We start from the raw sequence: 26,352 nt of genomic DNA, 5'->3' as shown, positions 1-26,352 counted from the left end.
CTCCTTAATTTCAAAAGCAGTATAAGTTCACTTCAGCATGCTAGAAAAATATAGAGGTGCAAATCAGAAACAAAGGCACCCACAATTTCTCTACAGACAGCAAACTACTTTTAACCTATTGTGGTTTTATTATTTTTATTCTTTATTCTTTATGCCTATAAGCATTCTAAGGCAATACATCATAAACGTTTTCTCCTGTCATTTTTCCATAACGCTTTATAAGTTAAGCACTTGTTTTACTGACTTTCACCTTCAAAAGTAATACAACAATTAATATCCTTGATTATTTCCTTAAGGTAAATCCTTAAAACTGGGAGTCAGGTGTCAACAGGTTGGGCCATTTCAACTGGTTTTGCTGAACTGCTTTCTACAAAGTTCATAATAATTTATAATCTTCTTAGAAATGTATTTTTTCCAAATCCAGTTTTGTTAATCTTGGCCAATTTGACAGGAAACTTGGAACTTCCCTGCTCTATAATCTGTATTTCTTGGATGATCTATAAAGCTAAACAGTATTTCATATGTTTATTAACCACTTGTATAGCTTTTGTGAGTTGTCTACTTGTATTAATTTACCATATTTTTACTGAGGCATTTGTCCTTTTTAATATTTTCAAAAGCATGTAAGATATACATATTTTTCAAAGTAGACACCAAGACTCCAAATAGCTAAAAATCAAAAAATAAAATAAAATAAAAACTATGGTTTGCAAAAGAGGCAATAATGTACTTTAGGGATTTTATAATCTACCAAAAGTCCTTCAGCGTGAGACCTTCCCAGGAGCTAGACTCTTCCCCATCCCCACTCCACCATACTGCAGAGAAAACGGAATTCAGAGGCTTTCCAATCCTATAACACAACAGAATACCAGAGAAGAGCATTTTATTCTTAAATGGTTACTGTGTGCTCTGATGTGAAATAATACATTACCTCATAACCAAAGTGGAACTGCAGGTGCTACTCTCATCCTTGTATTATTTAACACCTTTTCTGAACACTTACCAAACTACCGGCATGGCATTATTGTCTGACAGTGGGTATCCCTAAATTAGGTTTTATTACCAGGAGAAGAAGAAGGAGGAAGAAAAGAGGAGAAGGAGGACAAGGAAGAGGAAGAGAAAGGAACAGAAAGGGGGTGCAGGTGGTTGGGGAAGCCAGGAATTGTCCCATTTGCCTAAGGTTTCCGACTTACTGAATTTTATTCAGTGTTCCTTCCATTTTGACATTGCCTCCTCTCCCTCCAAGAGCCTGTCCAGAGCAGACCACCTCCTGGGTTCTCTCTGGAAAGGGAGTTCTCAGAGCACCTGCCACGTCTTTTCATCTGATTTTCTTGTAACCTTTATCTACCAATTCGGTGGAGCCATGCAGGGGTCCTCGAGGCAAACCCTTGGTTTTACCACCTAGCTGCCCTTCTGAATTCTACATGGCCCTCTGAAATCTTCCCACCTGCCACAAGTCTGCTTCTTTGTCATCTTAGCCAGACCGCTTTTTGTTTTTTTGGTAAAGGAATTCGGGGGCAAGGGAACAGAAGCATTCCCACCGTGCCCTGTACTGTCCTAGCTTGCTAACACCCCTCTCTCTCTGTGAGCCCCCATGCCCCCCCCCACCCTGATCCCTCTGGAGGGAGAAGACCCGCAGAATGTTGGAGCAGATGGTTCTCCTCAGAGATCATTTAGTTCGACTTCATTTTACAGATGAGAATTAATTAAAGAAGAATCCTCTGATCTTCTGTTGTCTTCTTTTTTATTGGGTTTATTGGGGTGACTTTGGTTAACAAAATTATACAGGTTTCAGGTGCACAATTCCACAACACATCATCTGTACACTGTACTGGGTGTTCACTGCCCCGAGTCCAGTTTCCCTCTATTACCATTTATCCCCCACTCCGTGTCCTCCTCTGTGTCCCCCCCAACATTTCCCTCTCCTCCCAGCCATCACCATGCTGTTTTCCGTGTCCATGAGTTTTTTTCTTTTTTGCTCGATCCCTCCACGCTCCCCCCACTCAGCCTCCCAACCCCCCACAGCTGGCAGCTTGCTCTCTATGAGTCTGTCTAGGTCTTGCATGTTAGTTCAGTGTGTTCATTAGATTCCATATGCGAGTAGAATGGACCTGGAGAGCATTATGCTAAGTGAAATAAGCCAGTCGGAGGAAGGGTCCTCTGATTTTATGTTAATTATGTTATTGGCAATACAGGAAAGAGGCCAAAACTACCTTTGTTTCTTGCTTCGTTGAAAAGTTAACTCCGAGAAAGCAGGATTACAGAAAGCAGTTACTTTATGGGGCTCACTGAAATGAGAACTAGAAACAATTATTGGGGGGGGCAAATGTAGAAAGGGAAGTCCACACTAACGGTAATGTGATCAGAATCCTAAACAGGTATTTCTAATACTTATGTTCATACAAGGTGGGGGAAAGTAGGTTTATAGTTGCAAGTAAGCAAAACACAGAGTTTATTTTTGTATTACTATTTATTAATTACTATATTATTTTCCATGTGAACAAACATAAACCTATGCTTGCCCCACCTTGCATTTTAAGGAGGAAATAGGCAATGCTTCCCCTGTTTTAATCCCCCTACAAAAAAGGAGACAGCATATTTTTTCAAGTTAATCAAAACTTCAGCCCTGGCTGGCGTAGCGCAGTGGATTGAGCGTGGGCTGCGAACCAAAGGGTCGCAGGTTCAATTCCCAGTCAGGGCACATGCCTGGGTTGTGGGCCAGGTCCCCAGTGGGGGCCTCGAAAGAGGCAACCATACATTGATGACTTTCTCTCTCTCTCTCCCTCCCTCCCTTCCCCTCTCTAAAAATAAATAAATAAAATATTAAAAAATAAAAATAATAAAAAAAACTTCAGATTTTCACTCATTCTTATAACCCAACATGCAACACAGAAGAAATAATGTAAAGCACCTTTCTCAAAGCGAAGTTTTAGCTCCAAATCCTACGCTTGGTTACTCACATGCCCTGTGTGATGCCCTGTATAGATTCCCTACATCTAGGGTTCTGGGCTTCAAGCTAGAAGCAATTCCCCAGAAGGACAAACGCCACATATCACCCCACCCTAGACCCCAGCAGGAACACGGTGACTCTCCTAACTGAGGAAATGCTGGCGACTCAACATCGGCTAAAGCAGTTTCTTTCTGCTCCCTCTCGTCCTGTCCTTTCGCCATTCTTCCCTTCCCTTCAACCTTCTCCTTTTCTAAAACCCCAGTCTAAATTCAGGAACCTTGAAAAATGAAAGATGCTGGCCTTGAGGGTGCGTTGTACTTGCACATTCAGTGTTCAGATGAAAGGCAGGTGCCAAAATAGAAAGAGGCAACAGGAGAATCCTGCTCTCCTTTTCTGCTTTGGACAGTGGTGTCTGCGCTCACACTTGTACCAGAAACATTTCCTTGGAAGTGCAAGTGAAGCCAGCCCACTCTAGGAGTGCTCCCCAGAAAGGTCACTGCCGTGTAAAATAAGCGGTGGCCTTCCCCTGCAAGCCCCTTCATGTGCTCCATCTCCGTAACCCAACTTACTGTGTCAAAATGTACACTGAAATCCCTTGAAATGTACCAGCTTTTCTAGTACTTTCCATAGCACTCTAAAAATGTGTATAGGGTTGGTATTGTATATGACAAATCAAAATGTACTGTTTTTAGGAATAATACCACTTTAATCCTGTTAGTGGTATTATTCCAAACATATCAAACTGAAACACTTCTTAACCCTCTTACCAATAAAATGGAGGGGGAGAGTGGAGATAGATCCCCAAAGAGATACTTTCTTGCTTCTACCCCATTTAGCCTGTTATAGTTCAGTCCTTTTGCCATTTACCTTCAAAAGACTTACATCATGAAATGGAATTTCCTGGTAATGGATGGAGGGATGGATAGGTACATCGATCCACTGATCTATCTGTCTGAACCAAGGAGCTGGGACATCTCTAAAGCAGCAATTTTCAACCTTTTTCATCTCGTGGCACACATGAACTACTTACTAAAATTCTGTGGCACACCAAAAAAATGTATTTTTGCCAGTCTGAAAAAAAATAGGTATAATTTTGATTCATTCACACCAGACACCTATTGTTGTGTTAATTGTCATTTTTTTATTTGACAATCAAAGGGAAAAGAGGTCAGTGTTCCTGACTAAATAGTCAGGTATTGCATATTTAGAAAACTCTTGCAGCACAAGAGAATCACTGCTCTAAAGGACAGAAACAGGCAGGCAGGTCGGTGGAGGGCAGGGTGGATCTGCGTGTGGGGCACCTGAATTTGAAGACCTGTGAAGCTGTCTGAGGGACTCCCGGGTTCCTGCTGTTATTACTAAGCAACCCACTAGTCCTGAGCCAAAGCAAAAATTCCCATTCAACCTGTCGCTGCTCGCTAAGGAATTTTTTCTAGACAAGTTTGCCAAACCAAGAGCTCCTCTATTTCAGCTCAGACCTAGTTTTTAATAATCGAGCAGGAATCCTTGAATATCTTTTGAAAAGGAAGAGAGTATCCACACCCCAAAGTGAGTGCCAAGTATCATGAGTGAGACTACAATTAACCTAGGATGAGGCTTTTCTTACATTGAAAAGAACTTAAACGTTTCCCAAAGTTAAACTGAGTTGACTTGAGTTAGATGGGGGGACGTCACGGGCTGCCATCACCTTCTCCCTGGGCTCAGGTAACAAGAGTGGGTTGCTGATACTGTAAGTGAAGCAAAGGCAACAAAGTTCACTGACTAAAATGACACCTAAAGTCTGATTAGCATTGATCTCTGTGCATAAAAGCTGCGTGTGTGTATGTGTGTGTGTGTGTGTGTGTCGATCCCCACTAAGTATAACACAGGAGGGAAAAAACCAGGAGACAGACCAAGGGAAGGAAGGGAGGGAGGGAGGGGAGAGAAAATGTTGGTTCACACTAGGGAGGAAGTAAGAGGGATTGAAAATACCATTTAACCAAATTGCTCATTTTTTACTCAGATGTATACCTAGTTCTATGAGAGTCATGAAGAGGAACTGAAGCATTTGCTGAAACTATCTAAGACGTTTTAAGAAGATTTAATAACCTGACATCAAAATAATGATTTTTTTCTTAACTTATTCATAGATTTCAAACAAAATAACTTCTTGGGGTTATTGGTTATTGCTGTTGTTTCCATGATCCTATGTGTGTTTGATTTACCTGCCTGCTTGTTGAAAGTCTCCTTGACTTTGCAGAGTCTAGTAGAAATGGCTCTTCACCAGTTGCCCCAGTACTTACTTTAATCCTCCTTAAATCAGATGGCACAGCGGCCAGTTGAGTGGCTTCATCTCCGCAGCCAGTTTAAAAGAGGACCTAATTACAGGCCAACGGAAGGCCTAGTACCATCTCATCAGGGCACTACTTCAAGCTACCATTAGCCCTAAAAATGAAACTGTAACCAGCATCTCATTAAATCATTTCACCAGGGACCAGCATCAGATCGGACCTTGTTATCTTTGACTTTGTGCTGCAAAGTCGAATCCAAATTCAATGATGACTATCCCCAGAAAAATGAACGTTAGTTTTGGATTCTAATGTGAAACTATAGAAAGACAACACCGGCCTTGTAACTCCAACCCAGCTCCCTGGTGAGTGGGATCCAGACTAAAACCTGACCCTGACCTTGAGCTACGTGCCTGGCAGAGGCCCACACAGGTGACACCACGGCAAGTCACGTCTTTCATGGCTCTGGAAACACTGGCCCATCAAAAATGACATAATTCTTCCAGAAGGGGCCGTTCGGCAAGCAAGCAAAGCAAATGATGTTGAGAGAAGGCCTATTTCTTACACCAGCTTCTTATATCAGAAGCCACTCATCCAGAAGCATTATAATAAACATAAAATAAACCCGCAGGTTTCATTTCATTTACATACTGATAAACACCTGAGAAATTGCATATAAATTGAATTTATTATAGAAATACTGACTTAAAGCATTATTTGGCTAACCTACCCATTCACAAACAGTACCAGGACATTGTTTAAATGCAAATGCCCTGGCCACTCTCTGGAGAATATGATTCCACAGTTCTGGGGTGCGGCCTCAGTGTCTGTAGTTTCACCGAGTGTCTCAGGTGATATTTTCGTAATCAGATGAATTTGGGAAACAGTCATTTAAATGATTTGTATGGAGAGTTCTACTATTAAGCACATACATAATTATCTTCAACTTTTTACAATTAATCCAGCTCTTCCTGTTGTTCTCTAGCATTTTCTTATTTTTCAGAGGAATTAACTGCCTGTGTATTAGTTTGTTGTACTTCACTGAAGATGCACAACTAACCAAAGCACACTGTTTGCAATGTCTCACTTTCAAACAGTGAACTAGCCTATATTTTTTAATAGACACAAGTTTGCAGAAATTGAACGAGGTCCAGAGGAAGGCAGGAAAGGTAAACCTTATTTTGCTGAAGGCTGATGTTGAAGAACTGAGATAGTCCCAGAAGAGTGACATGACACAGGACAAGTTTTGGGGAAGCAGGACTGTCAGAGCAAACACTACCTGCAGGTGGTCCCTCCTCTTCAGTTCTCATTCCCCAAGTTCTTCTAGAATGCACTCATTCACTCATCTCTAAATTAAGGAGCATGCAGAATTCAATCTATTGTAGGGATGAGAACACTAGTCCCTAACCATTAAACTGGTGATGCTTCAGGGAAAGATAAGACCACTGTTATTAGCTGATTCTTTATTTACTCACCCCTTGACTGCCGGGACCGTTTATGAGTATAACGTTGTCTGGTTTTTAGTATAGTCATAGGTAGAGAGTTGGTTCTATTAGTTTACTTAATGGGACCATAATCTCTCTGCCCCTCTGCTTCACCCACATGGGGCTCCTTTCTGATCCGAGCACACGCTAAGCACTCTCCCAGCTCAGGGCCTTTGCACCTGCTCCTCCATCTGCCTGTAAGACACACTGTTACCCCAGGTATCTTCAGCGCTTTACCCCCGACTTCCTTTAGGTCTCCGCTCAAAAGCCTTCTCATCAGAGAGGCCATCCCTGACCACTTTATGTAAAATAGTTCTCTGTTATTCTCAGTAACCTGCTTTGCTTTCCTTCATAGCACCTATCACTATCTAATTTATTATGTGTTTACTTCTTGATTAATCTACTGTTTGTTTTCCACAACCAGAATGTACGCAGCACGAGGGGAGGCACTTTGTCCTACTCACTAGTGAATCTCAATGTCAGCATCAATGTCTGGTCTATAGTGCCACTCAAGACGTGTTCATTGAATAAACGACTGCATATTTTTAGTGGCCTAAGAAATATATGATTAATTCTTAATATTTGTGGCTTTAAAAGATATTTCATATAGCCAAATGGAAACAAACATGTGCCTTCATAAAACTAAAGAGTAAAAGTTTAATTTAAATGTTTCATTCCATTACTTAAAAGGTTATCCACATGAAATACCTAACACTTGGGCATTTCCTGTTTTCTTGCTAGAATAATGGCCAAACTTCTTAAGATAAAAGTACACAGAATGACTAAGAGTAATTGTCTTAAGACAAAGAGTGGGGTGGGTCGGGAGCAGGGAGATTTATACTATGGCCTGATAAAAACACCATTGTATTTTCTTTTAGTAACTTGTTAGGTGTTGCTTTAATTAAAGTTATGTCTGTTCATTTCAACATCATTAATCGTCAGGGAAATGCAAATTAAAACCACGGTCAGATATTACCTCACACCTGTCAGAATATCTATCATCAATAAATCAACAAATAACAAGTGCCTTCCAGGATGAGGAGGAAAGGAACTCTCCTGCGCTGGTGGTAGGGCCGTCCGCTGGTGCAGCCCCTACGGAAAAGAATGTGGAGGCACCTCAAAAAGTTAGAAACAGAACTACCATAGGACCCAGCAATTCCACTTCTGGTCGTTTACCCAAGAATATCCAAAACACTCACTTGAAGAGACATGAACACCCCTTTGTTTGTTGCAGTGTTATTCACAATGGCCAAGATACGGAAGCAACCCAAATGTCCATCAGTGGAACATTACCTAATGGAATGTTAGCCATAAAAAAGAATGAAATCTTGCCACTTGCCACAACATGGATGGACCTAGAGGGCATTGTGCTGAGTGAAGTAAGTCAAAGACAAATATGCGGAATCTAAAAGTCAAAATACATAAAGAAAACAAACAGACTCAGATACAAAGAACAAACTACTAGTTGGCAGGTGGCAGGAGGCTTTGGGGAGGATGGATAAAAAAGGGCATGGGATTAAAATGAACAAATTGCCAGTTATAAAAGTAGAAAAAGTACAGCATAGGGAACATAGTAATACTGTAATAACTGTGCATGGTGTCAGGTGGGTGATCATTTTGTAAGTCATACAAATACCTGATCACTGTGTTGCATATCTGAAACTAGTCTAATATTGCATGTTGACTAAAATTTTTTTAAAAATTATGTCTGTTCATGTCTCACCTTCCACTAGAGTATAAGCTTCCTGGTGCTATGGCTCACCTTCCACATCTTTTTATTCCTCTATAATGTCTATTTGAACATGTTGCAAATAGTAGGCAGTCAGAAAACACATTTATGTCGTGAAAAATACCTGTGGGTATCAAATGAAATTATACTCTCTGAACGTATATTGCATATGGCAGTAAAATAATAGTTTCTAAATCTGGCATCGCTTTGCTAGGATACACTTGCTTGCTGACAAAGGTCATAAACCTTTATAATATTTAAGAAAGGGGGAACAGAGAATTTTAAAATATGTACCAAGACACACTGTCCTAAAATTATTTTGCTTTAATTAGCAATAGTATCAACACTGCAGAACATAAAAAGCAGGACACTTCAATCTGAAAAGCCCACAACATTAAAAAAGACGATGCTACTATTTCCGTCTGGACTTGCTAACTGAAATGGTCTTCGTATGCTGTCCAAAAGATCACCTGCACTTTATTAGGTTTATGGAAAAATACCCTGTGTGTATTCCTTTAAGTTACTTTCAGAAAACACGGTCAGGCCTTCTGGGTGGATTTACCGGGAAGCTGACAAAGCTCCAGCTTTCAGGACCTCTGGCTTGCCTTGGCAGGAAGTCCCAGCCACTGCTCAAGTGTTCTTGCTCTTAAGAGCCTGCACCCCTGCCTCACCTCACATACACAATTGCATAAACTTCAGGTACACAAAACCTGGATCTATGCCTGCCAGCCTTCCATTAGAATAGTAAGAAAACAAGCCTAGCATTGGCAAAAATAATCCAAAACTCGGTTATTAATTTCCAGCATTTCTCGGCAGTCCAAGCAGATCGAGACAAGTGCGGTCCAAGGGTGTTTTTCTTTGCTGCATTTGTTGGTGTTGTTTTTCCCAGGATGCAAAATTAACTCTTGGAAACCATAAGTAGGAAAAAACTCCTTTCACTAAATGTATGTATATGTAATCCTAAGTAGTTATCACCATAAAAATTAGGTAATGCATTGTAGTCAAACCAGATCGCTAGCGTTTAGCACTTAACTTCAATTCTAAATTAGTTGTCCTTCTTGGTGCTACGTATAACCGTTGAAAATAAAAACCCACCCGTTTTCATTCTTAATTCATTCAAGCCGTGTTGTATCACAAAACTAAACAGTGCAACCAAATGTTAATTGTGTGATTTAATTAAGGAATTACAATAAGTCTTATCCTATATTCCCTAGATTAGCGACCATTTTTGACACAGAGATCAAAACAAACCAAAAACCCTGCTGTCATCTAGGCTTTGGGCGACCCAAGTTTTCAGAATCGAGTAGTGATTTCTTAACTCGAGTAGAGATTTCTTAAAAGCCACAGAGAGAATCTGAGGTGAGCGTGGGAGCCTTCATAGAGCCATACACCTTCCCGTTCCTTCCCCTGCTCCCCCGCCCCCCTTCCTGTGTCTGTAACCTAGTTATTCCCCTCAGGTGTGTGGTACGCAGCTACTTTTCGTTGGTAGGTGAAGTGGTACAGGTACCTGGTAGACTTTTAAAAGCATGACAGCGTGTTGTTAGATATGCCCACCCTACCAGCGGCTTTACTTTGAGGACAGTCTCTCCCTTCAACCCCAGGACAGGTCCGCAGCGCATTCCCTCTGCCCCCCGAGTCCCTGAATTCGGGACGGTGCTTGGCCACTTCTCCGAAGAGAGGCGCAGGCGGCTCGCGGCCTCTGGGCGTCCTGCCCTTGTCCTGGGGCAGACGCCCTTAGTAAGGTTTGCTTGAGTTTGGCCACACCGCCAGGGCAAAGTTACCAGGGAAAGCAAAAAAGGTGGCCACTACGCACTTCAGCTAAGACACAGCCAGTTCCCAGCTCACGAGGCGCCTCAGAGGAGGGGGAAGGGAGTGTGGCCATCGAATCCCAGGAAAGGCCGCGGGACCCACCTCCGGCTCGCTCCAGCTCCCGCCCTCGGCCCCACCTCCCCCTGCCAGCACAAAGCCGTCCCGAAGGCAGGGGCCAGGCCTGCTGGGAGGCCGCCTGGACGCGACTGGACCCGGCAACCCGCGGCTCAGGCCACCGATCGCCAGCGAGTCTAGAGCTCCGGTCCCGGACGGGAAGGACGCGCTTCCCGGCTCGCCCTTCAAAGCGCGGGAAGTCGACCTCGCCGCCGGGGCCCCAGGCTTTCCAGCGGAGAGGTCCCGGGAAGACCCGGTGCAGCCGGTGCAGTCCCGCTAGCGACGCCCGAGGCGGCGGCCTGCAGCGTGGAGCGCCGGGGCCAGCGGGGCTGCGGCTGGGCCCCGGGCACGCAGGGGCGCTCGGAAAGCGCCCAGACCTGGGGAAACTAGGCAAACTTCAGGCGACCCTTTGCGTCCCGCCGAGGCGCAAACTCGATGCCTCAAATCAGTTCCCCTCGTTTTCCAAAGGCCCTGGCCTCGCGCACCAGCGTAAAGTCGCTAAACAAAGCGGGGCGAGCGGGTGGGGTAGCAGTGGGAGTGGGCAGGGGTCGACGGGCGCTGCGGGACTGCTCCCCAGACCCCGGTCGCCCCCGCGCCCGGCCTCGCGTTCGGGGCGCGCACACGCACACCCTCCTGCACAAGTGCGGGAAGATGGCCGTTTCTGCTTCAGTATAAAGGCTCTTTGTTGCGCTCACACAAAAGCCGCCAAGAGCCGCTTTTCCAGCAGGCCCGTTGGGCAAATCGAAGGAACTCAGCCGAATTTCCAAATAGCCCTAGAAGCCTGAAGTGGTGGGAGCGACTAAAAGAGAGGGGAATAACAGGCCTCCCGCCTTCCTCTCCCCAAACCTCTGTCCATATCCAAGCACCAGTCCTGGGAGACGGGAGTTGAGACCCTGCGTGAGGGAGGGAGGAAAAGAGGAGAACCCACTTTTCCTACCAAGGCCCAGGGGGGGTATTCGACATTCACAATACTGTAGGGTTTCTCCCGTTAACCAGGGTAGAAACCTAATCTGGAAAAAAAAAAAAAAAGTCCGGATACACCAAAAATAAAAAGAAAAAATAGCAACAATAGCAACGTAAAAAAAAATAAAGCAAAAACATAACAAACCAGTTGCCATCAGCCCAAAGTGGTAGTAGCAGCAGCCGGCGCGTGTGATCCACTTACTTGTCCGACTCTTGTGACATGTTTGATCCAATGAACTCGCTCCCCTTTTCCTGGAGCCTCAGCCTCTGGTGAAACTGGACTTTCAAGTCTGTGCAGGTGAAGGTGTGTGAGAGCGCCCGAGATGGCAGAACAAGAGCTACAGGTAATTCTGCTTTTCCGTCCCCCCTCACCACTCTCGCTCGCTCGCCCGCTCGCGCCCTCACCTAGCCGGAAAGGTGGGATAAGGAGGGGCCCCTCACATGGGGCCCGAGCTCGGAGGCGGCCGGGCGGCGCGGAGTCCTCCTGGATCGTGGCAGTGGGCAGTCACAGAGCAGAAAGTGGCGGACTTGGTCGGCCACAGGTAACTTTCTCGCAAGGAGCTGAATTCTTTCACTAAAGGGTACAAGCCCGAGGGACGAGCTGCGCGGTGATTGGCTGTGGGGCTCCCTCAGGTGAGCTGCCATTGGCAGAGGCGCGCTCAGGTAAGGCCCTTCTCCAACTGCAGGTAACTCACTCCGAAGTTTACCTGAGTGGAGCGGTGGCACGTTTGCTGCGCTGCGGCAGCCCGCGGGAGCTGAGGGTCAGTGCTTCGAGCAGACTTCACGCTGTTTTCCTTCTTCCCGGGGGCCGACCGGGGGTGTGGCGGGAGCGGGGGTGGGGTGGGTTGGGGGGCTTGGAGGAGACAAGGAACCAGGAAAAAAAAGCTACACCTGCAACCACTAGGGATTGTGGGTCGAACGGAAGGACTAAGGAGAGCTGAACTCAGGTATCGCAAGCCAACCGGAATCAAATGCGCAGCACAACCACAGGGCTTTTAATGTCCACCTTCAGAGGACTGCTGGACAGTGGCAGAAGAGTTCGGGGCTGAAGTTTACCTTGTGCTCAGAGAAGGGGAAACGCGGCGATTGCCGGGTCTGTTGCGTAATGTCATTTCTAACATTCTTACCCACAACAAACACTTTTCGTGTCCCGATGTGCAAAAAATACCAAGTAGGTTACAGATTTTCAAAGAGACGAGCATCCCTTCATGGGCCGGGCACGGGGGCAGTGGCGTAGTTTTTGGTGGGGTGAGGAGATTTGGTTGAAGGGACACTAAAATGGCCCTGGAGCACCTCTTCCATGTCCACTCCGCAGCCCGGGATCCCAGAGCTGCAAACACCCCTCGGTCCGTTCCCGCGGTCTTCTGACGTTTCCAGGCAGGCATCAACATTTGCATTGTAATTCAACAGAAGCAGCTACTACAAAGGTGCTTTATCTTTCCAGCTTAATACGGTTGCTACGGAAACGATCCAGGATGAAATTGACTTTCTTTGTGGTTTTCTGTCACCTGGTTGGAAACAACGCGAATCAGCAAAGGTGTAATTAACGTACAATCGCTGCTCCCAAAGAGTAGTTGTGGAAGTTTTGATAGGGATCTGGCCCACACATGTGAATTGCGGAACTGAGGAAGGACATGAAATGCTTACCATACAACTTCTAGTTTAATCTTTATGGATCGGATATTTCCTTTAACATTACTTTATGAAACAAGGTTTCACTCTCAGCGAATGAATTTCAAAATTGTATTCTTTTTAAAGACAGTATAAGCACACACACTTTTAAAGGTAATATTTTAAGATTATACATTACGCATCCCTCCTCTCCCCTCTTAATCTTTTTAGCGGGAACCACATTCCACTTTGAACTGTCTCTGTTGTCACATACCTCCCGATTTCTAAATAGTTTGTACTGCTAGCTCGATCTATCCATTTAGTTATCGTGCTTTAACTACCTGTTGTCTCAGATAAGGCTTTAGCTTTCACAACCCCCCCCCCCCACCCAGTTTCCCCTTCCGCCATAATTCCAAAATAGCTCATTCACGCTTTAGGGGTTGTAAGTAGTGGGTGACTGTGGATGCACCAGTCAGCAGAGCCTACTGGTGTAGTAAGGTCGTTTTCTTTCTTATAAAATCTTTTCTCTATTTACTTTGTTATGCAGCCATCCTGATATTTTTTCTACAACTTATCTATCCAATAACTATCAATTTTATTTTCCAGATGATCAAACAATCAATTCCATCCCCCCCCCAACATCCCTCCAAGTCTTTTATCCTTCTGTCCCAATGGAGATGGGAATAACAAGGTAAACTTATGAAATTTTTCATAAGTTTATAAAAGGTGCTCTCTTATCTTCTAGCATCCAGTGTTGCTGTTGAGAATTTCAGTGCTATCCTTATTTCATCTTTTTATGACCTGGAGTTTTTCTTTCTGAAAAGTTTTTAAATAATCCTTTGATGTCTAATATTCTGAAATATCATAATTACGTGCTGGGTACTCAATAGCAAAGTTTGCCTAAGTTCAAATCATGCCTCTATTACATGACCTTGACCAAGTCACTTATTCTTGCTGTGCTCTACTTTCCTCGTGTATAATTATAATATGCATAATGTGTCTATATATATTACAAGGGGGGAAATAATAATTTCCTCATTGATATATCTTAGCCACTTAGAATAGTGCCCAGATGCAAAGCAAGGCCTCAGTTATTGTCCACTCATTTCATTTTTGAAACTCTTAGTTGGATATCGAATCCTCTGGATTAATCTTAGAATTTTTGTCTTTCCTTTGGACATCTCTTCATGTTTTGTTCTATACAGGGGAATAGTTCCTTACTTTACTTTCTGCTGAAGTTTTTTTTATCTCAGCTATTCTAAGAGCTCTTTTCATGTTTTATGTTAATTTTTTAAACAATTCTATGATTATGTCATGGGTGCAATAATTTCTATCTTTCGAGGACAGTTACTCTAGGGTTTTCTTCTGCTTTCTGCCTTCTCTCTGCTTCCTTTTTTCCCATATATTTGTTTTAGTCTCATCATGTTAGAAGCTTTCTTCTTAGGAAAACCTCAGTTGGTTAGAAAGTCATCCCTATACACCAAGGTTGCAGGTTCAATCCCTAGTCAGGGCACATACAAGAATCAACTGGTGAATTCACGAATAAGTGAAACAGCAGGTTGATGTTTCTCTCTCTGCCCCTCTCTTTCTCTCTCTCAAGAAAAAAAAAAGATTAAAAAAAAGAAAGAACAACAAAGTCCCATCAGAGACTCCATGTATAGGGAATGAGAGGGAGTGTGCTTGCTCACTGGTGGGTTTGATGAATGGTGATCAGGTGAGAGCTGGTCCTTCCATAGGAGGGGCCCCAAATATCAGAATGAAAGGTCTTTTCTTTCGGGCCCTTCAGTTTTTCAGAAGAAATACCTTCATTCTCGTGCCTGAGGGAGTATTCATCTGGCTGCCAATATTCTGGAAACAGTTGAGAGAAAGGGGTCTGGATGAGTCACTGCTTAGTATGCAGTTTTCACAACATCATTTTCTTTGCGGTAGGCACGTTACTCCTGCCCTTATTCCTGCATGGGGCACAAGCCTCTCTCCTGTTTCTCCTGCGGGAGTTGTGATCGCCCGGCTGCAAGGAGTGGAACAGGGGGCCTAAGGACCTGACAACTAAATGCCCACATTCACTCAGCACCCGGCCTCTCATCTCTCCTTCACTGTAGGGACCCTGGGTCCTCTCATCAGTACAGTGATCTGATGATCTACGGCATCTCCAAGACCCAGGTGACTCTGGGGATTTACAGGGTATTTGAGCTGTTTCTATACTGACCTCTTTATAACTTCTGCTATTCTCTTAAATCAGCTTCCACTCTCACTGCCCCATCTTTCAGAATTGTGTTGGAATATATCTTTTGCAGATGACCCCTCCTCTCTCCCCTTTGTCCCTGTGGATTTATTCTTCTACCTTCGTTTACTATCCTTTACAGAAGACCATAAAGATAAATAATGGTGAGTCAATCTATCATCTTCAATATTAAGCCATTTTCAAAATGTTTTAGAAGATTTTCTCAAACTGTCCCAACTTTGATTAGATAGCTTAGTACCCCACAACTGGCTTCCTACTGCTGTACTAATTGGTTAGGTTAGTGAAGGAGAAGGTCCTTATGGACAGTTTTAAATTGTCAATCATGGAATTACCTTAGTTACCTAAGGGTTTTGATTCTTTTGGCAGAAGAATTATAAATGAATGGGAAAGTCCCTGCCACACCCATCATGACAGAGTACTTCTCTCTCTCCAAACACCTGTGTCCATAAATACTTGAGTACAGTAGTGGTCCCCAAAGTGTGGTTTCTGGATGGACCGCCAACATCAGATCACCTGGGAACCTGTTAGAAATGCATGCTCATCACCTTGCCCCAGACCTGAAGCAGCAACTCAAGGAGATAGGCAGCAGTTTGTATTTCTAACAAGCCCTCCAGCAGTGCTGATAGGTTAGAGTTTGAAACATACCTGAACGTTATCCTAACAGGAAGAAGTAGTACACCCTTAGCCATCAAAGGCATTCATCCTAAACTATGCTGGATCCAGAGTTTTCCAACCGTTTTCAATAACCATGAGGTAAGAGTGGATTTTACCTTCCTTGATTATTCCATTACCAAAGTAGTGATTTTTAAATATACTGGTTGACCACTGTCTTTAACTAGAGCAGTTAGCACATTAAAAGAAAAAAAAAAAGAGACCTGGCATCTGCCACAGTATTCATCATAGACTTTGGGGTTTCAGCACAGTTTAGTTTGATGGTCATTTTATGTGGCAGCAACAAAATTAATATTCATATAAAAATTAGTGATAAGAGAGTACTGTTTTTAGACTAAATTATTTCATTTATGAAATTAAAATTTTAGTTAAATTCCCAGGGAAGAAAAATAGTATTATTTAATTCTGTTTTTATTTTAGTAGTGGGCTTTGGCATCTTTTATGATGGCTAATCCCATTTTTCCAAAGTAAAAAATACAGCATTTGATGCTAAATTGTCAGAATGGTGAGTCTCTTATAGAGAGACTTGGGGAAAAGGATGACATTGCTGCGGCATCTGGGCAGAAATATCACGTTTGAAAGGGTTACAGTTTAGTCAAATTCGTCTGCTTGCTGTGTGTTCTTCCACTGCACGATCTCATATGCAGGGCTGTTGTAATAGGTCTGTCATCGAATTTACTGTGGAGCCAATGATCAGTGGTATCCCCCAGGTTGTTTTGCACTAAAAGAACGCTAAGTTGTTTGACCAGCTATTATCCATAAGAAGAAATTTTGCAAAGAATGAAATGTACCTGGATGCCTGGTTTTGAAAGCAAATAGAGATTTAACCAACTGAGTTATGACAGTTCTCTTGCAGTTTAAAGCCACTTCTGTTTGTCATGGTTGCATGGGTATGTATATTTGCATGGACACTTACGGTTTTTATGAAGGCTCTTGAGGTAGCAGTGTGAAAGCTAACTGAAGTTTGCATATTTCCTTCAGGATAGCATGCGTTTCTGCTGTTTGGGCTGGCCATTGGTAACTCTTCAACAGAAAGCATGGTCCCATAAAAACGTAGTGCATGGAATCGGAGAAAGCCTACAAAATGAAGTACAAAGATCAGAACAAAAGTGTAACTAAGGTGATTCTGAGGAAAACAGATAGTGCAGAGGTGGGATAAAGACTATATTATTAATATACAAGGAGATATTGCATCAATGAAACAAGAACAGCATACTACTTAAAAACAATAAAACAACAATGAAAGGATAAAAAAGAACATGTAGACATTAAAATGTAAAAGCTGAAATAGAGCCTTCTGTAGTATATTTGAAGATGGAATCAAGGAAATCTCCAAAAAGTAAAACAAAAAATGACAGCGAAATAGGCAATAAAAAAAAGAAAGGGTATGGAAATTGCAGAATCAATTAAGAAAGTTTAACATGTGACTAGTAGGTGCTTCAGAAAGAATGAAAAAAATGGTGAGTGAATCATTAGAGAACAGATAAAAATACGATTTTTAAGAACTGAAGTGTTACAAGTCTAATTGATAGATCCACCTACTACTCAGCACAGGTGGGTCATTATTAAATGACATAAATTGAAGCAATTATCATTAAATGTCTGGTCTGAGCTTTCCTGAGAATAAAAATAAAATAAAAGGAACAAAGCGAAACAGTTCAGATACAAAAAAATAAGAATCAGAATGTATCATCTTTCTCAACAACACCGCAAGCTTGAAGGTATAAGAAAGCAATGTCTTTAAATACTGAATTTTATGCCTAGGCAGGGTATTGGTGAAGTATAAAAGTAGAATAAAATTCTATTTCAGAAATTCAAAGTCTCAAAATTGTCTTCATTCACCCTTTCTCTGAAAGACACTGGATGCTGTGCTCCATTAAGACACGAAAGAACAGTCCTGACCAGTGTGGCTCTGTGGAACAGAGTGCCACCCCATAACTGAAAGGTTGCAGGTTGGACCCCCAATTTGGGTACATACCAGAAGCAACCAACCTATGAACCAACCAGTTTTTCTCTTTCACTTCAATGCTTCTCTCTCCTTTCTTCTCTCCCCCTGTCTCTCTAAAGGCAATGAAAAAAGAAATGTCTTTGGGTGAGCATAAAAAAAAAGACATGGAAGAACAAGATAAAAACCAAAACGGGATGTCTTAAGACTGAGAAAACAAGGGAGTCAACAGAAGAGAAAGTTCAAGGCAAGTCAGAACGATGGCTTTGTAGCAGGCAGGCTTAGAGAGCAACTAAACTTTCAGCAGAGGTCCCTGGGTGGGGGTTGGGAAGTAGAACCCAACTATTAAAGTTAACATCTTGAAAAATTATATCAAGAAATCATTTGAGGGCGTGGAAAGTATTAGCAACAGGCACAGAGAAAATTTCGCAAATATTTAGTAGTCAGTAACTCCAGATGGGAAATAAGTACAAGAATGGCAATATAAGCATATTAATTTTAGTACATACTTGGTTCAACAGTGAAGAATAGTCATATGATGATAATAATAATAATAATAATAATAATAGAATTACTGAATGGTAATTTACTAAAATTGGTGATAAAACTTAGTTGGGAAGGTGGAAAGAGGAAGATGGTATTGTGCGGGCATGGAGGAAATAAACGGTGTGAAAGAGTTAAATCATCAACAGAAAGTCAAAAGTTGTAAATCAAGAATTAGCAACATAAACATCAGCTAGGGACGCTTTGGGCTGCTACCAGCATCAAGGCTGATTAGTGGCATCTCTTGGCCTTTGGCTTGTGGACACGGGATGAGCCCTCCAACTTTAGCCATCACATCCATGCTTAAGGCAGTAAGAAGGGGAAAGGGTGGTGCCCATAGCTCTGCCATTTATCAGCACAGCAATGCCAGCACTGAAATTAGAAGCCTTCTACATGCCTTCATTTGATTGGCCAGGACTGGGTTACAGGGGTACCACTACCTGCAGGGATGGCTACAAAAGTGGATATATAGCTTTTCCAAATCCTGAGGTGGAAACAAGCAAGAAAAAAATGGATATGTGTTTTGTGTTAATCAATCAATATGTTTTCTAGACATTTGGAAATAAATGCTAGAATTTTTTTTGAAATCCAGTAATATGGTACATTTACACAATGGAATACTGCTACTATGCAGCAGAAAGAAAGAAAAAGCTCCTACCCTTTGAGACAGCATGGATGGAACTGGACAGCATTATGCTAAGTGAAATAAGCCAGGTCGTGAGGGACAAATACAATATGATCTCACCTTTAACTGGAACCTAATCAGCAAAACAAACAAGCACGCCAAATATAACCACAGACATTCTGACAGTAACCAGAGGGGAGGTGGGAGGGAATAATGGGGGGAAGGGGGGAAGGGTTTTCAAGAACAACTATACAGGACATATGGGCAAAACCAAGGGGGGTGAAAGCAGGGGAGGGAAGTGGGGATGGTTGGGGTTGGGGGGGGGCTGTGGTGGGGGGTAAATGCAGACAACTGTAAATGAACAACAATAAAATAACTTTTAGAAAAATGAAATCCAGTAATAATAATAATTGTTTTAAAAAGTGTTGCCTCTTAGGAGTAAGAGCGGAAGAGGGGAAAAATGAAGCACAGATTGTTGTTTTTCAATAATATCAATATTAGTGTCAATATTATTATTCAGTGTAAGTATTTTACTTTTAAAACTATATAGTTGTATACACATACATAGTCTATATATACACACATTTATAACTTTGATCAAAATAAGACTGATCCATAAAATAAAAGCACAAATTGCAAACATATCATGTTCCCTGTTGCCCAGGGTCTTTGCATTTACTCTTCTCTCTCCTTGAAATTCCTGCTCTTTTTCTCCTTCTCTAACCAGCTTTTAACCTGCCCTCAGAAAAACCTGCTCAACCATCTCATCCTCAGGGAAGCCTCTTGGGCTCTCCCAGGTCAGGGACAGGTACACTGGGAAGATACATTTCTCCATGATTTATTTTTGTAACATCATGCTCCTCTTCCTGAAACTTAGCACAGTTGTGACTTTACATTTATTTGCGAGGTGTTCAATCATCAACCATCCCCTTCCTCCAGACTCTAAGCTCCATGAGGACAGAGAGGATGTCTATTATTGGCTTATTGTTGTCTCCCTAGTGCTTAATGCTATACCTAGCATTTGGTAAATATTTGATGAATAAATGGCAAATAATCATGAGCATTCTTTTCCATTCTACAACTTGAGGAACTTTGAGAGAGATATCATCAAATTGAGCAACTTCATCAACAATGTTGAGTAAATAAATGAATTCTATAAGCATTAGTGGAGCACCTTCTATATTTCAGGGGTCCAGTTGGGTTCCTTATTTAAGTTTTAATAGACTCTATAAGACAGGTTATTATAACAGTTGAGAATGCTTTCAGCAGCAAGCCAAAGAGTAGTCAGCTAGTAAGGGCTTTACCCAAGACTGGGTAATCCATCTTGCCTTATAAGAAGTCTGGGGACTGGAAAGAAGGGAGGCAATTGCTGGCATTTGATTGGCAGCTGCATGACTCAGAGCTCTGGGTCATTGTCTTTGCACTGGTCTGCCTCTCACAGCAAAAAGTGCCATGTCCTTATACAACCAAGTTTAGAAGCAGGAAGAAGGTAGACAGTGCACTTACTTGCCCCAAGGATGAAAAATCTTTCTCAGAAGGCCCCATCAGGTTTCACCTTATATCTCAGTGGTCAGAACTGGCTCACATGGCCAGTATCAATCAGGTGTTGAATGCACACTTCATGAAATTAGGAGTCTCCACTCAATATCTGAACAAATCAGAATTGTTATAACAAGAAAGTAGTGGGAGACTGGTGTTTGGTTAAAAAAAATCAACAGTGGTACCATAGTGTTGGATGCTTCATAATACAGGTGATAAATTTGACCCTTATTTCGGATAATGTAAATAGCAGATCCGAGATTCAAATCTTGATTTCTCTTATTTCAAAGTCTGTATAATGTCACCACCTAGCCTTGAATGTGAAGAAGTTATTCCTGTAACAAAATGTGGTGGATTTAGTCAGGAATGGCTTTGCAGAAGAAAAACACTTTAGACAAAGTCTAAAAAGGCTTGAAGCAAAAAAAAAAAAGCAAAACTCCACACATATTGGGTTGATGGAGAGAATGAGGGTGGTGGTGGGGCATTATATTAATACTACTCTCTTTACTTTTATTCTCATATAAAAATGCTTTTCATGTACCCTACTGATCATCAGAGCATTTCTTCCTATTTTGGGAATTTATTGTTACTTTGATGATCTAAATGAACTATAAATAGACTGAGAAGAGATGACTCTTACCCAAGGGAACATACCAGAATGAGAAGCCAGAGACCATGGCTGGGGCTACAGCAGAACAGAATGTTCTCTCTAAGGTTTTTAATGAGGCCTGCTCAGTGTCAATGCCTCAATATACTCTCGAAAGTGTCTCAGCCTGGAAAAACATATTCAAATAACCTACTATCATATAGTGACTCCTTCCCTGCTTGGAAACCTTCAGCAGTTCCTCAGTACACATCAAGTAATCTAATCTACCGTTGAGATGTTCTTCAGTCTAACTCCAACAGCCGGAATCCATCCCCACTGATCTTCTGCATAAGGATACCTGAGTTGGGTGTGGCCTGATGTGGGACCTGCAGGGCTACAGACTGGAGAGAACTGTTCTTGTTCAAAGCTTGAGACCGCCTCCCTCCCTTCCCCTGCTCACCAAGAACAAGTATAAGCAGAACCCTAAACCATGCATGAAAATTGGGAGGTGGATCCAAAATGCCAGAAAGGGTATTTGAAGGCACCTTAAAGCTTAAGAGGGCCGAAAGCAGGTCTTAAAACTGGACCATGAATCTAGGATATCAAGTCAAGAGATACAAGTATAAGTCCATTGGGAGCATTGAGATTCAGACAGCAAAATATCTGGGGCAATTAGCTGTGGCCTTCACTGGTGGGGATGATTTGATTGCATTTTCTACCATGGTCTTGGTACAGCCCCCTCCCTCCCCTGTACTGCGTGGTCCTGGCAGAAAGCCATGAACTTTTCCAGGGTACTCTGTCCTGTATGAAGCAGGTCTCTGTGGCACATACTGATCCATGCCCTTATCAATATACTAGGTTTTGGACACAACAAGAGCTTAGAACATTTTTTTACTGTACTTTTTCCATCTCCAGTTGGCAGAGCTTCAGGCAGAGACGTGCCTGAGGGTAGGAGGAGGGTGTGGCAGTCCAGCCCGTCAGAAAGGGGATTGTCATGGGCTAGGGCAGTGGAGGCAGAAGCCATATGAAGAAGGGCTTCTGAGATCCTCAAGTACTTGTTTTCCATGTTAGAAGAAGAGAGCCACACTGTTGCCCAATTCACATGTCATCCCTGATTCTTGGGACCAGGTGGCATAAGTCATCAGAGAGTTTCTGGAAAAATCTCTGAGTAGCCTATAGCCCCTTCTGGTTCCTGTGAGATGTTGGATGTTAGAGATGCACTAGAACCCTGCTCCGTAAAGTGTAGCCACAGACCAGTAATAATGGAATAACCTGGGAGCTTGTTAGAGATACAGAACCTCAGTCCTCCTGGACTGAATCTAAATATTGACAAAATTCATATGCACATTCAGGTTGGACAAACACTTGCCTAGGGCTTGGAGATGCAGCCATGAGTGGAAGCCATATATCCTGGGTGTTTAGGGCAAAGAAATATAATGGATTGTTACAGGTAAATTGTGGACCAGTTCTGTTGCTGTAACAGAATTTCCTCTTCAGAACTCACTGGGGGTTATCAATGGATGAAACTAACATGATGAACACTCAATGAGAAACTTTAGAATGGTGTCAGGTGGTCACCACTTACACCTACTGGTCGATCTCAACATCCCTAAAAGTACAACCGCCAGACACTGTGGACCTTCTGAGGCACAACAAAGCCTATGGCATCAGCTTTGAGATGTTATTGCTTAAAAAAAGTAAAGCTAAATCTAGTCAGGCTTCTGGAAGTACGGAAGATAGGGAAGCTTGTTGACTAGCCCTCTAAGAAGCCAAACAGGCAAACCTAGAGTGTTGGGAAGCCTCTAGGAATCAGACTTTTTACTACGAGAAGGCAATGACATGAAGAAGAGTACTGTGGGGCAGAGGAAATTACACCGAAATAGGTTTAAAAGGCGAACAACCAGATGTAATTTGTGAATCTGGTTTAGATCTTGAATTGGACAACTAACTGTCAAAAGCCATTTTTGAGACAATTGGGGAAATTTGGTGAGGGACTTGGTATTAAGCGGTGCCAAAAATCTGCTCTTGGTTTTGTTGGATGTGATACTAGCATGGTAGTTATATATGAAAATGTCCATATTTTAAAGAAATGTACGTGGAAATTAGTAGAGGTGCAATGACATGACATCTGAAATTTGCTTTAAAACAATTCAACAAAAGGGGGGAGAGGTACAGATAAAGCAAATGAGACAAAATCTTTCACAAATACTGAATTTGGTCAAATGGGTATCGAGGATTCATTGTACTGTTTTCTCTACTTGCTGTGTTTAATTTTTTATAAGCAAAATTTTCTCTAAAAGCATCAAAACCCAGACCTCAATTTTTATATTTGTTTAGCTACTAGACTGCAGGGAAGGGAGGAGACAGGGGGAGCTGGGTGTGGAGGCATTTATACAATGCTTTGAGAACCAGAATGAGGAATGTGGGTCTCCACCCTCCATTGACCTATAGGTAGGTGAGAGCCTGGGGAGTGTGTGTGTGTGCGCGCGCACGTGTGTGTGTGTGTGTGTTGAGAAGGACTCAAATGAAAATATTATATTTAAACAGAATGACTCAACTCTTCCTGGGGAACTAGTGAGTTACCAAGCTCAGGATGAAGTTCCTAAGGATGAGGTTTGCAACAGGGAATTCCTTTCCCAAAATATCAGGTGATGCCCAAACCAAGAAAGCAAAGAGAATAGAAACTGGGTGAGAAAACAAGTATCTCTTTGCCTGGTAGGTCCCCAGAAACAAAGAAACTTCAGGAATTATCAGGGGAGGTTTGTGGTCAGGCCCTGGAGACAGACATGAAGAGAATGAGCATGCAAGACTTGGGGAGGGTGAGGCCAGCCTGTGGAGAGCAATGTATCGCTAATCCCTGCTCAGTGTGGGCCAAGAATGAAAGGATATCAACTTAACTTTTCTCAGTCCTACCTCCTAACACTACCCACCCTTCCTCAACTCTGTGCACCGGGCACACTGCTCTAGACACAGTTGTATCTTAGATACTCAATCCATTTTCTGGCTAGCATTTATAGCAGTTTAACTTAAATAACTTAAGACTGATGTAGGAATGAAGAAAGAGGAAGAAGGAAGAACAAAGGTGATTGCTCTTTATTCTTAGGATTTGAGGGAGAACGAGGCTTCTTAGATTTCCACCAGAATCATAAATTGCCCAGAAGGAAGGACACACAGAAGTAATCCTGGAATTCCAGATTTAATCTGTTTTTTTTTTCATGCTATCGGTTGCTGCCACATATTTTCTATAGCAATGATGTGCTCAGAGTCAGAGGTGCTGTGATTTTAGGACATGTAAAGCATCGGTTATTAGGCAACCCTCTGCTTTAAAAGTGCCTTTGATGTTTCAGTACAAGCAGCTCACACAAAGTAAGAATTTTAGTTCTGTTTGTATTTTTAATATATAACCATTTTAAAAATAAAACAATGGTATATTATTATCTCAGAAACACAGTTCCAGAGAGTCAGGAGTCTGGGAGCAGCTCCGCTGGGTGGTTCTGGCTCAGGGTCTCTCCTGAGGTTGTGATCAAGCCACCAGCTGGGTCACTGTCATCTGAAGGCCAGAGGATCTCTTTCCAAGTTCACTCACATGATTGTCCCACAAACTGTTGGGTGGAGGATTCAGCTACTTGCCATGTCTATCTCTCCATAGGGGTGTCAGAATATCCCCAAGAAATGACAGGTGGCACCCCCTAGAAGGAGTGACATAAAGACAGAGAAGGAGATGGGGAGGGAGAGGGAGAGAGGAAATGCAAAACAGAAGCCTCAGCATCCTCTACAACCTAATTTTGATGGTGAGACGTCATCCCTTCTGCTGTATTCTATTGGTCACACAGACCAACCCTGGTGCAGTGTGGGAGAGAACTACGCCAGGATGTGAATATCAGGGGGTGAGATCATGGGAGCCATCCTGGAGGCTACCTATCATATATGTAGTTTTCAAAGCTCAAAAAACAAATCTTGAAAAACTGTTGGACATCTTTAGGACAAAGCTATATGCAGTGTAGTGGGGACAGGACAGTCTTTTAAACAAATGACTGTGAGCCAGTAGGCTATCCAAATTAAGGAAGGAAGCAAGGAAGGAAGGAAGGAAGGAAGGAAGGAAGATACCCTTACCTCACACAAAATGAGTCAGTTCCAGGTGGATTGTAATATTAAATGTTAAAAGTAAAACCATAAACCTTCCAGAAGATAACAGAGAAAAGTAACTTCATGACCTTGGAGTAGACAAAAAATATCTTAAGCAGAACAAAAAGTACTATCCATAAATTGGACAACATTAAAATTTAATCCTTCTACGTTGTTAAAAGAGTAAAAAGAAATCCACACACCAGAGAGAATGAGTTTTTTAACTCATGTAAATAGTAAAGAATGTATACCCAGAGCATATTTTTAAAACTAGAAGGAACAAGGAAGAAAACAATGAGAGAGGAGAAAAGAAAGAAGGAGGGAGGAAGGGATAGAAAGCAAAAGAGAGAGACAGAGAAAGAAAGACAGAAAAATTCTACAAATCCCTAAGAAAGAGGTCATCCAAAGGAAAATGGACCACTAAACTTGAACAAGCATTTCCAAAAAGTGAACATTCAAATAATCAATGAAGATAAAAATGTACTCAAAAGCAAACAAAAATTTGTTTTTAATGCATCTTAAGACAAAATACCTGTGAGAGTAACTCAAATGCCTGAGGATGTGGTGTAACATGCATGTGTCTGCTCTCAGAATGTCGAATCATTTTAGAGGAGAGCTTCAAGTGTTCTGTATGTTTCTTATAAAAAAGAGTTTTTATTTTGGATTTTTTAATGATTCTATTTTCTCCACAATAAATGAAAGCTTTTTTTGTTTTTCCTGGCTGCTCTAGTTTATCTCCGACATTTTGCCTTTCTAGTTGAATTAATTGGGTCCTTGTTTCAGCTGTTCTGCTGTGTCTCTCAGGAGAAATTTACGCAGTATCCACCCATCTATAGAACCTGAATTGAAACTAAACATCTGTGGTTTAAAAAATTGAAGCAATCAGAATGCACAGATTAGGAAGGAAAGAAAAGTCCAAGGGAAAGGAAAAAATGTCTGAGTGGAATTCGCCTACTTGGAATCTGGGAGAAAGTCCCAGTGAGTCACCAGCTGGTGGGTTGCCCCAGGCAAAATGCAAAACGTATCCTTAGCCAGGATCGACCTACTGTCCCCACCCTCTCTGTGAGGGAACACTGCACTTAGAAAGGAAGACATCCTGTCCCTAAGTCGGCCCCCACACTGCCCACACAGATTTTCATGATGTAGGT

The 26,352-nt window shown here is 42.4% G+C and overlaps 1 protein-coding gene and 1 long non-coding RNA gene across 9 annotated transcripts in view; one reads left to right on the top strand and one right to left on the bottom strand.

Annotated features, from left to right (window-relative positions):
• Nucleotides 1-11,850, bottom strand: part of GRHL2 (grainyhead like transcription factor 2) — a 138,063-nt gene extending 126,213 nt beyond the window's left edge. For 2 of the 4 annotated variants that reach the window (XM_028533921.2, XM_036031316.1), the window contains exon 1: nt 11,519-11,633. In XM_028533921.2, the coding sequence (XP_028389722.1) occupies nt 11,519-11,538 (20 nt within the window). In that variant the 5' untranslated portion in view covers nt 11,539-11,633. Of the gene's footprint in view, nt 1-11,461; nt 11,634-11,721 lie in introns of those variants that run through there. The other 2 variants (XM_036031317.1, XM_036031318.1) reach the window with 2 other exon arrangements.
• Nucleotides 11,577-18,578, top strand: LOC118501747. 5 transcript variants are annotated; one of them, XR_004904402.1, is made up of 4 exons: nt 11,577-11,660; nt 15,027-15,108; nt 15,536-15,922; nt 17,909-18,578. It is a non-coding gene; the product is annotated as an uncharacterized LOC118501747 (long non-coding RNA). The 5 variants fall into 5 exon arrangements; XR_004904399.1 differs by lacking the exon at nt 11,577-11,660 and adding an exon at nt 11,770-11,858; XR_004904400.1 differs by lacking the exon at nt 11,577-11,660 and adding an exon at nt 11,893-11,979 and having other exon boundaries at nt 15,027-15,087.
• The last annotated feature ends 7,774 nt before the right edge of the window (nt 18,579-26,352 follow it).

This window comes from Phyllostomus discolor, chromosome 7, assembly GCF_004126475.2.
Source record: "Phyllostomus discolor isolate MPI-MPIP mPhyDis1 chromosome 7, mPhyDis1.pri.v3, whole genome shotgun sequence".
Lineage (NCBI taxonomy): Eukaryota > Metazoa > Chordata > Mammalia > Chiroptera > Phyllostomidae > Phyllostomus > Phyllostomus discolor.
Note: the sequence above shows the minus strand (reverse complement) of the source record. Positions and strands in the feature narration are given on the sequence as shown.